Source organism: Phocoena phocoena, chromosome 2 (genome assembly GCF_963924675.1).
Source record: "Phocoena phocoena chromosome 2, mPhoPho1.1, whole genome shotgun sequence".
NCBI lineage: Eukaryota > Metazoa > Chordata > Mammalia > Artiodactyla > Phocoenidae > Phocoena > Phocoena phocoena.
Window position 1 is genome coordinate 109165268 of NC_089220.1, and position 17100 is coordinate 109182367.

Sequence of the window (17100 nt, forward strand, 5' to 3'; positions counted from 1 at the left end):
CTTCCCCTCATGAAGGTTTTATGCCCTGAACCCCCAAGCCCATTCCTGCCAGGCCCCAAGAGCAGAGGAAGGTCCAACGAAGAGAACTTTCACTCACCATGGCGGGGAGAGGAGAAGGCCACGCTCCTCTCAACCCGGCGGCTCCCACAGGAAAAGGAAGAGTTTAGCACTCCCACTCTGTATGTAACCTTCAACTCGTCCCCCACCCTGCCCCGTCTCAAAACCAATACAGGGACACAAAATATATCTCTACCAATCTAAAAAAATAAAAATAGCGTATTATTTCTTCATATATGTCAAATTACGGTATCTATTTACTTCCAAAGCCAAAAAGAGCACTTAGAAACAAGGGACTCCTTTTCGCGGAGTAATCCATAAAGGGGCGAGGCCAACTCTCGCGAGACGAGTGTCTTTTCCCCCTCAACCGTTACAACTTATTTTAACTTTTTCTTACGGGAATGGTAAACTATTGGGACAGAAAAAACAGCTGTATGCTATAAAACAAAAGTTTAACTTTGTGGACAAACGGGACCTGTTGAGGGGGTGGTGGTGGTAAAAGTAGTCCCGGCGGGGGGGGTCATAACCCCGGAAGTCAGCGTCTGGCGCGCATTTCAGTTTGGCGGTTTCGGATCTGCAGTCAAACTGTGGCGGGATGTGGTCGCGAACCAACCGAGCTGCTGAGGAGTTTTACGCTCATCTCCTTCAGTGAGTAGTAGCCCATGCTTTTGTCTTGGCTGTGAGGACAGCACTTCTCCCTCGGTGTATTCGATCCCTGCCCCAAGCCTCTTTCCACAGCCTTGGGGATTAGCCCCTTGCCAGTTTCCAGCGGCGCGAATGTTGTAGACGAAGTCCGCTTTCCCGGGAGCTGGGAGCTGGGAGCTGGGAGCTGGGGAGACGCCGATTACCTGCTACAGTGTGGGGCTGGCGCTGTAGGCCCTGCTGCTTGTAGTCTTGTTTAGGAGAAAACGTGTACATTGTCTCCCGAGGTGGAAGGTGCCAAGTTTTCCAAGAAGCACATTATTCACTCTTATAATGCACACAACTTGTGGTATGTTAGGGGCACCTACCAGGATAGAGAAAACTAGATGTTGACATCCTTCACCTGTTTAAAGCCTGGCTGGCGTGAAACGTGTTGTTATAGTCTATTCAAGATAGTTATATGAGCAACAGTTATAATGATAATGTGATGGTGTGTCGGCTCTTTAAAGCACCTTCGTTTCACAGTGCTCTTAAGACTTCGTTTTATTCGTATAGTGAATACTGGTACTAAAGGGGATTCCATCCAGTTCTGTATCCAACAGAAAAATCGAATCCAGTAGTTCTCAAATTTGAGCATGAATCACTATCACCTGGCAGGTTGCCAAAACATATTGCTGGGCCCCCTTCCAGGGTTTCTCATTTAGTAGGTCTGGGGTGGGGCTAAAGAATTTCCCTTTCTAACCAATTTCAGGTGAAACAGATGCTGCAGGCCTGACACTTTGATAACTGTTGTAATCTAACCCCTTCTTTTCTAAATGACGTACTTTTTCATTATTTGTCTTCATTGCTTTTATTTCCTGCTCACAAAAGTGGTAATGCTAGTCAGGTTTTTCAACATTATAGAAAGATCACTAGCTTTTTCTTTCTTTTTTTTCTTAAACAATGTCTTGGATAGCTTTCAGTATGAGAGCCTATACATCTCATTGTTTTTAACAGCTATATAATATTTCATTGTGTGGCTATTTTATGTTTATTTAACCAGTCCCTTGTTGATACAACTTTATTTAGACCTTTTGCATTTCCTAATTATTTCATAGGTGTTAGTCTTTCTCTCCACCTGTATCCCTCACACTGCCTTTGTAGCTACCTACCTACTGGAAATTTCCAAATGAGACCTCAAACTCAACGTCTGTGAAACTGAATTCATCTATTCCCAACAATCTGACAGTCTCCTGAATTCTGTCTATGAGTTAAGAGTTCCAAGTCCAAGACTGTCACTTGGTTCTCTTTTCCACTGCCACCCACCCCTGTCCCATCTAGTCAGTCACCAGGTGCCCTTGTTCTCCCTCCGTCCCTACTGCTTTTGTTCACCATCATAACTTTTTTGAAGTACTACAAGTTATTCACAGCTATTTTCCTGGCCTCCAAGTTTATAGCCTCCACATCAGGAGGTCAGGGAGATCTTTCTCATTTAAAATCTTGTAGTGAGCTCCTCTTGGCTTTCAGCATACAGTTCAAGCCCTCTAGCAAAACCTCTTCCTTTGTGCCACGACAGTACCCGGCACTCCCCTCTGTTGGGACTCATCACCCTGTATTGCAATTGTTGGTTTGCTAGTTGGATTACAGTCAAGACTATGAACCAGAGGCTATGCATTTGTTTTATATCTTGGACATTTAATAAGAATTGTTGACTAAATATTATGACGTAGTATGTGCTTCGTGTTTGGTAATTGCAATCATGGTTGCTTTTGCTGTGGTCATCCATTTACAATGCTTGGTGTCAGTCTATTTATCTCTTGTAAAAATAAAATACAGTGTGTGTGTGTGTGTGTGTGTGTGTGTGTGTGTGTGTGTGTGTGAAAAAAAAAAAAGAATTGTTGACGAAAAAAAAAAACCAAAACCCAAAAGTTACGTTATTTGGGGACCTTACTGAGGACTATAGCCTGGGAATCAGCTTCTCAGATAGCTCTGAAGAACTGTTCCAAAGAGGTAAGGGAGTAGTCAGAATATATAGGAGTTTTTGCTGGGGGAATAAACCAACAAAAACAAAGCAAAACAAAACAAAAAAGTAGTTGAACATCAAAAGTTTACTACTAATCACAAGAACAGACATCTCAAGTTAATTGATTTTAGTGCTTTTCCATGTATGGGAAGATGTAAGAGTCTGGACTCATTGAAATTATTCCTTTGATACGCATCTTAACTGTCTAGGGCCAGTATCCTGTTTTTCTGCATCCTGAATTCCCCTCAGGGTGCACCAGGGTGGCTGCCATGGCTGATGGTTTTATGGTGGGCAGCATTCAGTGTTTACCAGAATGGCAGGCAACTTTTTTGTCCACAGAGTGCCTGCCCATAATACACATACTGGTGACATGATTCTTGAATGATTGATTGAATAACATCCCTGAGTTATGCATACATAGAAGTTAAACTTCTTTAATAATAAGTCACAATCTTTTCCAAAATGTGAGTCGTAGTTTTTATTTCAGTGAGTTATAGAGTGGATCAAACAATAAATGGTATCCTGAAACCATTCTGTTGGGTTCCTTCAGGACTCTAAAGATTCTTTTCTTTCAGAGTGTAGATCAGGCTGATGTGCATTTTGGTATGTTAATGGCTAATAGTTTACATGCTTTGGGATCAACTTTCTTGAATAAAATGATAATTATGAAGTATCTTAGAGCTTTATGCTTACATTTTAAAAAGGAAATGCTTTAGCATTATCAAATTTACTAATTTTTTACTGACAGCTCATGAAAACAGGGAGGATAGATGCTTCCATTTTAGCAATAGAAATCCAAGGCCTGGGACCCTTAAATAACTTCTCCATGGTTACCCGCTGATTCAGTGGCAGGTCAGAATCCAGTCATTTTTACTTCCCAAAAGTCATGTAGTAACTTACACTTTAATAGTAATTGGTACTGTGTTTTAAAAGTTACAAGAGTAGAGGTAGGCAACCTTATTTCCTGCTGCCTCTGAGAAGCAGTAGTACCCACTTTGGGGCAGCTGTCTATTAATCTCTATCACATCTCTTTTTTTTTCCTTGTTAACCTAATACTCTTTTTCTGCTTTTTTCTCCCTTCTCAACTATGCCTTAGGACTGCCATGAATACTTTGCATTTTGCTTTTCTCTTGGAGAAAGTAATGGCTAACTCCTGAGTTTAAATGACAGAATACTATAGCTCTATTTCTCACATGTGGTTCTGCATTTCAGGGAATTTGATGAAGAAAAGAAAGGAATCTGTAAAGATCCATTTATCTATGAGGTATGAACATTTTATTTGGTTCTTAAACAACTCAATCATCCTAAAATTTTGAGTTTTTAAACGTTGAGTTTACTGAAGTTAATTTACGTAGACTAAATTTCACCCTTTTAGAGTACAGTTCTGTGAATTTTTACAAATGCATTTAGTCATATAACTACCCCCAAAATCAAGAACATTGCTATCACCTCCAAAAAATCCCCTCATGTCCCTTTATAGTCAACCGTTTCCCCTGTTCCCTGGCAGCTACTAATCTGTTTTTATATCTCTGTTTTCTGTCTTCTGTATTGCCTTTTCCAGAATGTCATATAAATAAAACCATATAGTTTGTAGCCTTTTGGGTCAGGTTTCTCTCAATGAGTATGTAATGCATTTGAGATTCAACTGTGTTGTTGTGTGTATCAGTAGTTCATTCCTTTTTATTGTTGAATAGTATTCCACTGTTTTGCCAGTTGATAGACACTTGGATTGTTTCCAGTTTTTGATAATTATGAATAAAGCTGCTATAAACATTCATGAATTTATTAAGTTTAAGCATATGCCAAGTGTTCCATAGGTAAACTCCCCATAGAACTTAATCTCTTAAAACAATTAGCAAACTAAAATTTATATTCTAAAAGACGAGCTGAGGAGAAATAGTCATAAATGGGCTAATATCCATGTGTGTAAAATATATAAAAAGCTCTTAAAATCAATAAGGAAAACAGACAATCATAATAGAAGAATAGGCAAAGGATACAAATAAGTAACCACAGAAAGAAAAATACAAATACTGTTGACCCTTGAACAACAAAGGGGTTAAGGGTGCTGGCCGTCTACAGTCAAAAATCTGATTATAACTTTATAGTGGACTCTCCCTATATGTGGTTCCTCCATATCCGAAGTTCTACATCTGTGGATTCAACCGACAGTGGGTCATGTAGTACTATAGCGTTTACTGTTGAAAAAAATTTGTTTATAAGTGGACCCATACAGTTAAAACCTGTGTTCTTCAATGGCCAACTGTATAATTATCTCTTACTATCTGAATTCTCACTAACCAAACTCAAAAATCAAATATATCCAAGTAAATGTATTATTAATCCCTCCCTATCTGAATTATTACCAGTTGGTACCTATATTAGTTTCCTACGGCTGCTGTAACAATGTACTACACATTAGTTTTCTTAAAACATGAGAAATGTATTCTCTCACAGTTCTGGGGACTAGGAGTCTGAAATCAAGGTGTGAGCAGGGCTGTGTTCCAGCTGAAGTCTCTATGAAAGGATCCTTCCTTGCCTCCTCCTAGCTTCTGGTAGTTTCCAACAATCCTTGGTGTTTCCTGGCTTGTTGAAATACCTGCCTTGTCAGCACATGGCATTCTCCCTGTGTGTCTATGTCTCTAAATCTCTCTCTCCTTGTAAATATACCAGTCATTGGGTTTAGGGCCACGCCCCCCCCAACCTAGTTAATCTTCATCTTAATTTGATTACATTTGCAAAGATCCTATTTCCAAATAAGGTCACATTCAGAGGAATCAGAGGTTAAGACTTCAGCTTATCTTTTGGGAGGACTTAATTCTACCCACAACAGTACTTGATCAAGAACTTAGTAGATCAGAATAACAAAGCATCCTTTGCTCTCTGAACTTGGTATCTAAATGCTTCAATATCCAAACTAAGAAATAGGTTCAAAGAGTGAGAGATATTTGTCAATAATAATAATATTAGAGGCTGTTCACTCTCATTAGTGATCAAATAAATGAAAATTAAAACAATAACAGAGGTAAAAATAAACAATGAAAATAATATGTTGACCTAAGTGATGGGAATGCAAATATGTGGGTATGACATATATGAAAGGCAATTTGACAATATCAATGTGATTTTAGATATTCATCTTAAAGTACTTAAAGGATGTCCATTATCAATTGTTTGTTATAGCATATAACTTGAAAATACCCAAATGTTGGATAATATGGAATTATGTGATGGTAGATCCATGGTACTAGAGAGCCTAAGGACATTTAATGGCATGGAAAGAAGTTCATGATATGAAACCATTAGAATGTTCTGTTTATTTTTTAAGCAAAATCCTATTGAGTTATCAAAATAACAGATATATTTCTATTATTTTATTTAATTTATTTATTTATTATTTATTTATTTTGGCTGAGTTGGGTCTTTGTTGCTGCGCGCAGGCTTTCTCTAATTGTGGTGAATGTGGGCTACTCTTCGTTGCAGAAGAGTAGCTTCTGCAGGGCTACTCTGCGCGGGCTTCTCACTGTGGTGGCTTCTCTTGTTGCGGAGCACGGGCTCTAGGCACGCAGGCTTCAGTAGTTGTGGCATGCGGGCTCAGTAGTTGTGGTTCGCAGGCTTAGGTGCTCTGCGGCCTATGGGATCTTCCCCGACCAGGGATCGAACCTGTGTCCCCTACATTGGCAGGCAGATTCTTAACCACTGCACCACCAGGGAAGTCCCGATATGTTTCTCTTTAAATAGATTTATTTATATGTCTGGAAAAAGATCAGGCAAAATATACACCAAAAAGACTAATAATAGTAGTGACTACTCTGGCTAGTAGAATTATAGATCAGTTTTTAAAAATCTCTTTTAACTACCTGTTTCCAAACTTTTCTACAATAAATGTTTATTGCAATTGGAATGAAGAAATATGCAGTTCCTATAAACTGATAAAGTTCTAATTCCATAGTACAATCAGAAAAAAAGATAATATTTAGTGAAGAGCTAATTTTATGGTTCATTACAGTAAATCCAATATGATTAGGGGAAGAGGATGTCAGTGTGATCCTAATCAAAAGGTCTTACAAGGCAGGGTGCTCTTTAGGTGGGCCTTGAAGCACATAGATAACAGATATAAGAGCTAGAATTTTTTTCTTTTTTGCCCATGCCACAGCTTGCAGGGATCTTAGTTCTCCGACCAGGGATTGAACCCGCGCCCTCGGCAGTGAAAGTGCAGAGTCCTAACCACTCAACCGCCAGAGAATTCCCCAGCTAGATTTTCTCAACATGAAAAACAACATGGGCAAAGAATAAATGAAATTATATTTTGAAAACATTACATCTTGGGCTTCCCTGGTGGCACAGTGGTTGAGGGTCCGCCTGCTGATGCAGGGGACACGGGTTCGTGCCCCAGTCCGGGAAGATCCCACATGCTGCGGAGCGGCTGGGCCCGTGAGCCATGGCCGCTGAGCCTGTGCTCCGCAACGGGAGAGGCCACAGCAGTGAGAGGCCCGCGTACCGCAAAAAAAAACAAAAAACAAAAAAAACCATTACATCTTGTTCAAATTCTCTTTTCCAGTTACTTGCATAGAACTGGTCTTTATGTGTTTAAATATTTGTACATATATATGTGTGTATCTATAACATTGCTGGACCTTAATCCATTTTTAATAGGCTGATGTTCAAGTGCAGTTGATCAGCAAAGGCCAACCAAACCCTTTGAAAAATATTCTAAATGAAAATGACACAGTATTCATCGTGGAAAAAGTGGTAAGTAGTGCTTGGGCTTTGTGGTTAATTCTTAACAGCCAAATTTGGTGTCTTGTGGACAATCTCAAATGTATACATTTTCTTGTCAGCATGTTAGTGACAGTGGATTCTAATATCTTTTAGTAGTAAGTACAGTGCTGTCCAACAGAGAGATAATGTGAACCACATACGTAATTAAAAATTTTCTGGTAGCCTCATTGCAAAAAAAGGTAATTAATTTTTATACTGTAAAATTGACTTTTTCATTTGTTGTTCAGTTGTGTGAATTTTAACACATGTCTACAATCTGGTAATCACCATCATAATCAGAACACAAAACAGTTCCATCACCCCAAAAAACTCCCTTGTGCTATCCCTTTAAAATCATTCCCTCTATAAAATGGATAACTAATAAGAACCTGCTGTATAAAAAAATAAAGAAAAATTCAAAAAAAAATCATTCCCTCTTCTCCCTCACTGTAGCTTTATCTTCTTAAGAATGTCATGAATGGAATCATACAAAAGTGTGTAACCTTTTGAGTCTGGCTTCTTTCACACAGTTTTATAATGCCTTTGAGATTCATTCAAGTTGTGTATTAATGGTTCATTTCTTTTAACTGCTGAGTAGTATTCTGTGGTATGGATGTACCACAGTTTCTTTACCCATTCATCCTTTGAAGGACATTTGGGTTGTTTTCAGTCTTCAATGATCACTAATAGAGCTACTATAATCATTTTTATACAGAATTTTATGTGAGCACAGTTTTCTTTACTGTAAATGGCTAGGAGTGGGATTGCTGGGTCTGAAATTATGTTTAATAATGCTTTTATTTAATCTAATTTATCTAATGTTATCATTTCACTACCTAATTAATATAAAAATCATTAATGAGATTTTAAGGTCTTTTTTCCATACTGCGTCTTCAAAATCTGGTATGTATTTTACACTTAAATCTCAATTTGATCTGGCCACATTTCAGGTGCTCAAAAGCCACATGTGGCTGGTGGGTGGCTACTGTTTTGAACAGCACAGCATAAGTAGCTATGACTTGTAAATTTCTACTTTAATTTTTGCTTGTTAAATGTAACAAGAGGGGACTTCTTATTTTTTGCATCACTTTATAATTACAGCCTTACACTTTTGTGGGGGATTTTTTTCTCTTTTTTTTTTTCAATTTTTGAATTTTATTTTACTTATTGTTCTTATTAGTTATCTATTTTATACATATTAGTGTATACATGTCAATCCCAATCTCCCAATTCATCCACTCCCCCAACCCCCGCCGCTTTCCCCGCTTGGTGTCCATACGTTTGTTCTCTACATGTGCATCTCTAGTTCTGCCCTGCACACGGCACCTTTGTGTTTGAAGTTCGGGAACTGTTTTGGCAGAGCAGTAACAGTGATGTTAACTGAGTGCTGATAACGCTGTCACATTACACAGTTGCTTTGGGGCCAGGACCCATTCTTGGGTATATTGTTTCCCGAAGTAGATAGGAACAGGATCTAATAGGGGAAAGTGGATGTTCCTTTAGAAGGAATATCTTTGTCTGCTTTAGGGCCCACATGCTGTCTGGACCGGGATTGAGATGAATGAACAGAGAGCTCTTTATTTTAAATACACACAGAAACTTCTTTCTGACGAGGGGACATATTTATTTGTCTTTTGTACTAATGATGCTTATCAGTGGTGGACAGATGCTTGGAAAATAATTATAGGTGAATTATGTGGTTGAATTTAGACTTTTCCCATAGAAGGGAAAATGTTTGTTGAGCAAAAGCTGAAAAAATGAAGTTGGTCGGGTGAAGATGAGTTACCTGGGAAAAGGTAAAGGTGAGCAGAGGAATTTGTGGAAATTGGCCGGGCTACTAGTGAGGCTGCAGCTTGGAGTTGTGAGGAGTTACCTGGCGTTTTTGGTTGGGGAACAATTAAAATGGGCTTTATTTCTACAAAGATCAGTAGAGCTTAAAGCATGAGTTTTAGGTAGATGGATATTGAAAAGTAGAACGGAAGGAAAAATGACATTTTTTGGATACTTCTAGGAACTATTTGGAAACCCAGGCCTGGAAGGGAATAAAATCTGGAATCTGGCAGAAGAAATTCAAAGTTGAGGAAACATCTAGGTCAGATACCTATTAAGTATTGACTGCTAGAAGAGCTTAGTGGATAAGAACTTGAGTTTTGAAGTCAGACTACCTAGATTCAAATGTTAGTTTTGCCGCGCAGCAGCTGTGTTATTCTAGGCAAGCTATTCAGCCATTCACTAGCTCAGTTTTCAGGTCAATAAAACAGGGTTAATGATAGTATCTATCTCAGGGTTTTTATGAAAAATGAAAGAAAGCTTGCAACAGTACTGGTACATAGTACATGCTCAGGAAATGTTAATTCGTAAAATTATGGATATCAGAAACACAAATGAGAGCTGATAGCCCTAAGAGGAATAGACTTAAGGAGTAAGGGCTGTGAACCTTCAAGTTTGTGGAGTGACAAAATCAGGGAGCCTTCCATGGGTTTCCCTTGGTGTTTGTATATCATTTGGTACGTGGTAGAGCACTTCCTTTTCTGATGGTATCAGATACTTCCTTTATCAGTAGCAACTTAGATCAATATCTTTATAGGACAGTGGAAATGCTTCTGACAGTGAGATTTATTACTACCAAATTGATTTGTAGCTATGATTCTTGTCATAACCCAGTCATTTTGTGCTTAAGCGTTTAGAAATCAGTATGTTATGTTCTAGCATAGTAAAGAGTTGACTGTTACCTTAAGTGTTCTTTTACCTGGTTAAATAATTAAACATTTTTAAAGCCTTTAGAAAAGGAAGAAACAAGTCATGTTGAAGAGCTACAGTCTGAAGAAACTGCTATTTCTGATTTCTCTACTGGTGAAAATGTTGGACCACTTGCTTTACCAGTTGGGAGAGCCAGGTAAGTTTTTTCTTAGTGTAGGGGTGGAGGGTAGGATTTAAATAGAAGTGTTCTTATAAATATTGGGGAAAAAATATGTATCTAGCTAGATCCCTCCCTCTCTCCTTTCGCCTCCCCCTTGATGTGTATACTCAATTCTCTAAGGATAGCTCTACTTGACTGTCCCTTGACTGTACCATAGGTATCCCAAGCCTAACTAAGACGACTGCGGTGATCTTCCCTTTCTCCATTCCCCTATACTGTTTACTGTTGTTGCTTCGTAATTGTTTTCCTTATTTCTAATCTGGTTCCTTGCCAATCTTTTTTCCTCACTGCTGCCAGAGTGATCTTTATAAAATGAAAGCCTGATTGTATTGCTTCCCTGCTTAAAAATCCTTCAGTGGTTCTTTTGCCTCATGATAAAATCCAAATTCCTTATGAGTGACACATATGAGCCTTCAGCATCCAATCCAGTGGTCCTCCATGAGGGGTGCCATACTCAGCAGGCAATTGGAAATATGTAGGGATACTTTTTGATTGTCACAGTGATTCAGGGGAGCTTTTGGCCTGGGCCATGGATGGTAAATGTCCTGCAATGCATGGGGCTCTCCTGTCCAACGAGGAATTATCCCACCCAGATGCCAGTAGTGCCCCTGTTAGAAACCCTACCGCCTCTGTCTGCTTTGCCAGTTTCACTACCCACCCCCAACATATGACTTTCTGTCTGCCCGGCCTCCCTCAACTCCAAAACCAAGAAGTCTTTGCTGTCAAGGAGTCCTGGAGGATCCGGTTATATATATAACAATATTAGAGAATAAGGACCATAATAACAATATTCACAAAGTCACTTTCTTTCATGGTGGGTTTTTTTTTTTAATTAATTTTATCTATTTTGGGCTGTTTTGGGTCTTCGTTGCTGCGCGCGGGCTTTCTCTAGTTGCAGAGAGCGCAGGCTACCCTTAGTTGTGGTGCGCGGGCTTCTCAATGTGGTGGCTTCCCTTGTTGTGGAGCATGGGATCTAGGCACAAGGGCTTCAGTAGTTGTGGCACGCGGGCTCAGTAGTTGTGGCTCACGGGCATAGTTGCTCCGTGGCGTGTGGGATCTTCCCGGACCAGGGCTCTAACCCGTGTCCCCTGCATTGTCAGGCAGATTCTTAACCATTGCACCACCAGGGAAGCCCCCATGGTGGGGTTTTTTTGTTTTGTTTTGCTGTGTAGAAGCTTTTAAAATCTTTTGTAGTTAATCAGTCTTTTCTTTCTTGGCTTCTTGATTTTAAGTCATGTTTGGCCTGTTTTGCTTTTCTGTCCCATAACTTGAACATTATTTATTTGCATTGTTTTCTCCAGCCAGTGTTTGTTTGGATTTATCCATAGGCTTATCATTTCTTTGCTCTCCATTTCTTCTTGCATTTCAGACCTTCCTTCTAGGATTATTGTATTTCTTTATTGAAGTACAATCCCTTAGAAATGCCTTTTCTGAACATCTGTTGGTAATAAATTTAGCTTTCATCTCTTTGAAAAAAAATTTTAAGCCGTATTTTTGGTAACTTTTAATTCTGATACACTCAAATTTACAGAAAAATTAAAAGAATAGTTCAGGAACTTCTGTGTACCCTTAACCAGATTGACCATTATTTACATTTTGCTGTCTCTGCTTTGTGATTCTGTCACTTGTTCCTCCTCCTCTGCTCCTGCCCACTCCCCCATCTGTATAACAAACACGTGTCACACACACACAGTTTTTTAAATGAAATATTAACAGTATGTTGGAGACATCATGCTCCTTCACCCCTAAATACTTCACTATGTATTTCCTAGAATCTAGTACATTCTCTTATATAACCACAGAACAGTCATCAAAATCTGGAAATTTAACATTGTTACATTACCATCTATTCAAATTTCCTTAAGTGTTCCATGAGTAATGACCTCAAGCATCTTTTCATATATTTATTGGCTTCTACTTTCTCCCACCCCCCAGGTTTACTGAGATATAAGTGACATATTCTGTTATTTCTTTTGCTTAATCTCACAGCCTACTTCCACTCCCAATGACCATCTATCACATATTGAACTCCCTGCTTGTAGTAGCTACACTTTGTCTTTTTTTTTTTTTTTTTGCGGTACGCGGGCCTCTCACTGTTGTGGCCTCTCCCATTGCGGAGCGCAGGCTCAGCGGCCATGGCTCACAGGCCCAGCCGCTCCGCGGCATGTGGGATCTTCCCGGACCGGGGCACGAACCCAGGTCCCCTGAATCGGCAGGCGGACTCTCAACCACTGCGCCACCAGGGAAGCCCACTTTGTCATTTTTTTTTTTTTTGTCACTTCTTGATCTGCCTCGTGTACCCTGCTCCCACTTCTTCACTTGGTGAAACTTTTATGTATTTTGCCACTTAATTTCCAGATTTTTGTTTCTGGGATTCTGTGATATTGTGATGTATAATAAGAAACATATTTGGTCTTTGTCTGCTGTTCCTGGCACCCAACTCCTGAAACCTTTGGAATTTTCTAGGTGTGGAGAACTATAAAGGTGTCTTTTTTTATGTTAATGAGGTGACTTTTGAACCCCACACCAGGTAACCTAAGAATGGGGGCTGCTTGCCAGGGGAACCAAGCATGTGACTGGAGGGTTGGAACTTTGAGTCCCACCCAACCTGGGGGGGGGGGCGGGGGGGGAGGGGCTGGAGGTTAAATTCAGTCACCAGTGGCCAGTGATTTAATCAATTGTGACTATGTAATGAAACCTCCATAAAAACCTAAAAGGAGAGGGTTTGGAGAGCTTCTGGGTTGGTGAACACATGGAGGTGCTGGGAGAGTGGCTTGCTAGGAGAGGCCGTGGAAGCTCTATGCCCTTTTCCTCATACTTTTCCCTTTGCATCTCTTCCATCTGGCTGTTTCTGAGTTCTACGCTTTTATAATAAACTGGTAATCTAGCAAGTAAAATGTTTCTCTGAGTTCTTTGAGCAGCCCTAGCATGTTAATTTAATCCAAGGAGGGGGTTGTTGGGACCTGCGATCTATAGACACACAGATGACAACCTTGACTTGGAATTTGGCGATTGGAAGTTGGGGGGAGGCAGTCTTGTAGGACTGAGGCTTTAACCTGTGGGAGCTGATGCTATCTTTGGGTAGATAGTGTCAGAATTGAGTTGAATTGTAGGATACCCAGCTGGTGTCAGAATTGCTTGGTGTAAGGAAAAACCCCACACATTGGAATTGAGTATAAAATCTTAGATGGTGATCAGAAGTGGGATCAGAGTCAGAATCGTAGCTACTGTTCATGATATCTTTGGAAAAGAAAACTTTTGACTGATTGACAGTCTCTACGTCTAATTTATTCTTCCTACTGTTGTTTCCAAGGCAGTTAATTGGACTTTACACCATGGCTCACAATCCTAATATGACCCATTTGAAGATTAATCGGCCAGTTATTGCCCTTCCTCCCCTTTGGGTAAGGTGTGATGGTTCAGATCCTGAAGGTACCTGTTGGCTGGGAGCTGAGCTTATCATAACCAATAACATCATCACAGGAATTGTCTTGTGCATGGTCACCTGTAAAGGTGAGAGCTCACTTCTCTTACTTTTGTGTGTGTGTGTGTATATATTTATTTGTATACTTATTGCTTTGTAGTCTTTACTGAAACTTGATATTGTTAAGAGGGAAGTGCACACAGTGGAACTTGTGTTAGCCACCATGAATCTACTGCAATGTGTAACTTGCAGCATGTAGGAGATAGTCCAGAAACAGATTTCCAGAAGTCCGAACAGAAGTTTATGGCTGTTTTATTTGGGTTTCATTTCATTTATATGTGTGTATTTTTGGAAGTTTTCATTGGAGGATAAAAAAGTTGAATATAATTCCAATTTCATAGTGGGCCTTTAATTATACTTTTGGTAGTATTATTGACCTCTGTTCCACTTTCCTTCTTTTAAAAACATTTCATCTGTGATTTAAAATTTAATTTCAACAATCATTAGTGTTAAGTTGTGATACCCTCAGAATTTGAGGGATTATACTTTTCTAGTTCTAATGATGTAATTTTGAATTGTACCTGTAAAGTATTTTCTTTCTTTCATGTCCTATAGCTGATAAAAATTATTCTGTAAATCTTGAAGACCTCAAAAATTCACACAAGAAAAGACATCACTTGTCTACTGTAAGTATTTCTCTTCTATTCATATTATTTTCTTCAAACTGCTACCAATCTGCCTTCCTAGTGTAAAGGTTTTTTCACTCCTAATATGACTAGATATTTTTCTGTAGTATCAAAATGTTTATTTTCATATCAACTAATGACTGAAAATATATGCCTTGCCTTTTAGCTAATCTTTGTGATGAAAAAGAATTGTCATATTTTTCCATTTGGGATAAAAGCATGGCACTTTTTTTTTTAAACATGTTTATTTATTTTATAAGTTTATTTATTTATTTATTTTTGGCTGCGTTGGGTCTTCGTTGCTGTGCGTGGGCTTTCTCTAGTTGTGGCGAGCAGGGGTTACTCTTCATTATGGTGCGCAGCCTTCTCATTGTGGTGGCTTCTCTTGTTGTGGAGCATAGGCTCTAGGGCTCATGGGCTTCAGTAGTTGTGGTATGTGGGCTCAGTAGTTGTGGCTCACAGACTTAGTTGCTCCACGGCATATGAGATCTTCCCGGACTAGGGCTTGATCCCATGTCCCCTGCATTGGCAGGTGGATTCTTAACCACTGTACCACCAGGGAAGTCCTCAACACTTTTTCTTTTGGGAAAAGAATCAAAGTCATTTTGATAATGGGCCTTTGGCCTTGTGAAAGCATAGCTAATGGTCTGCTGGATGCACTCTTTCAGTTAACAGCCAGCGGCTTTGCCCAGTATGAGCTCTTTAAGTCCACTGCCTTGGATGATACAGTTGCTGCCTCACAAACTACGATCACTTTGGATATTTCCTGGAGTCCTGTGGATGAGATTCTTCAAATCCCTCCACTCTCTTCAACTGCAACTCTGGTAGGAGCTTCTTTCTGTTGTGTTTACTCAGTGTGGATTTACTTTGAACTTGCCTGTTGCTAGTGCTCCATGCTTCCAGCCCAGCCCCAGGCTTAGCTCTCCCTGGGCATCTCTGAAAGGCTCAGCTTGCCCCTGAAGTCTCACCAGAGCAGCCAGTGGAGGTTTTGCCAGGTGATCTGATCTATCAGTTATCCACAGTGCTGCGATTATGATTAATAAAGTCTCTTGAGTGGGAACTCAAACGGAATCATCACAGTGACTTATAGTCTCTGCTGTTCTTAAAAGAGTACAGATATTGGCAACATATCAAGAGTCATTATTCTATTCAGACCTTTCACCCTATATTTACATTTCTAGAATCTCTCTTAAGAAATTAATCAGAATTGGTAACAAAAATATATGGACAAAGATATTCAATGCAGTCACATAGCTGTGTTTAGAAAATATTAAAAACAAAACCTGAATAGTCAGTGGGAAAATGATTTAAATAGGTTTTCATGATGAAATAGTGTATATATATTTTTAAAATCATGATTTAAAGTATCTTTAATAATGAGAGAAAATGCTTATTATTAAGGGGAAAAAAAAAAAGACCCAAAAAGTACAAAATTATATGTACAGTAGGATCTCAACTATGGTTTTTAAAAATGTGTACACAAAGGCCTGTATAGTGTTACAAGTGGTTTCCTCAGAGTGGTGGCTCATGGATAATTATATTTTTAGCGCTTTTCTTTTCCTGCAATAGGAATTTACGTACTGGCATTTACTATTTTCTTCTCTTTCAAACCATCCCCCCCGCGTTTTTTTTTTAAGGATTTAGGTTTATAAAGCTTTGACCTCTGGCTAAGACAGCACATTGTAGATTTAACACTTAGAAGTCTAATGAGCATATTTATTGGGGGAGGGAGTGTGTTGTTTTTGGTGTGTGGTAATGCTAAATTTGTCACCGAGTCTTGAGATGTATTTATTTATATTTCTACTCCTTGTCCTTTTGGAAATTCAGTGGGACGGAGTAGGAGAGCATGTGTTCCATGTAGTTGCAGTTGTGGTATAGAGAGGGGTTCTGGTGGCCTGAATTTAGGGTACTGTATTGGGATGGGCAGGGCCTATGGTATCCCTGGGGAAGGTGTTCTAAATGCAGTATTGACCTACTTTTTCAATTCACTAGTGCTTCATGAAATATATTTTTAAATGTGTGGGTAGTTTGAAATGCAAATAACTGTGACCCTGATGCAGAGAAGATGGGATTACCAGTGAAAACTGACTCTGGGAACTTTTTAGAATATTAAGGTGGAATTGGGAGAGCCCAGAGGTCCTCTGAATCATCTTCACAGACAACTGAAATTTCTCCTTGTGAGTATCCTTCTAGAATTTGTAACTTGTATTAAATCTCATGTTTTCATCAAAATGTTTGCTAGTGTCATTGTTAGTTAGTTTTGTGTTCTTCAAAATTTGTTCCAAATGTTATGTGCTTGGCAATTGGGGCAGCGTTACTGTGTGGTAATTGTCCTTGCAGTTAAAGGGAACATTCATCAGTTAGTAGTTAATGGGTAACAGTTCTTTTGCCTTTTCTACGAAGTATTTGAGTTTTATTCGTATGATGGATTCCCCTCTTTCCGGGTGAGTCAGTTGCCAGTTAATTCCAAATGTGTGTATAATCTGCTTGTTACTAACTGGGATTTTGATTGATGCTGAAGATTAATGAGCATGTGTTTTTATGTTTCAGTAGTTTAAGCTCCACTCTACAAATTCCATCTCAGGGGTGTGGGGGGGGCGCTCATTTT

At 39.3% G+C, this 17100-nt stretch overlaps 1 protein-coding gene across 3 annotated transcripts in view; it reads left to right on the forward strand.

Annotated features, from left to right (window-relative positions):
• The first annotated feature begins 406 nt into the window (after window positions 1-406).
• The window catches only part of ZWILCH (zwilch kinetochore protein), a 39109-nt gene continuing 22415 nt past the window's right edge, over window positions 407-17100 (forward strand). Inside the window, exons 1-8 of one of the 3 annotated variants that reach the window (XM_065870930.1) lie at window positions 407-705; window positions 3914-3965; window positions 7358-7453; window positions 10240-10358; window positions 13696-13895; window positions 14422-14492; window positions 15161-15316; window positions 16598-16669. In XM_065870930.1, the coding sequence (XP_065727002.1) occupies window positions 653-705; window positions 3914-3965; window positions 7358-7453; window positions 10240-10358; window positions 13696-13895; window positions 14422-14492; window positions 15161-15316; window positions 16598-16669 (819 nt within the window). In that variant the 5' untranslated portion in view covers window positions 407-652. The remainder of the gene's footprint in view (window positions 706-3913; window positions 3966-7357; window positions 7454-10239; window positions 10359-13695; window positions 13896-14421; window positions 14493-15160; window positions 15317-16597; window positions 16670-17100) is intronic. The other 2 variants (XM_065870931.1, XM_065870933.1) reach the window with 2 other exon arrangements.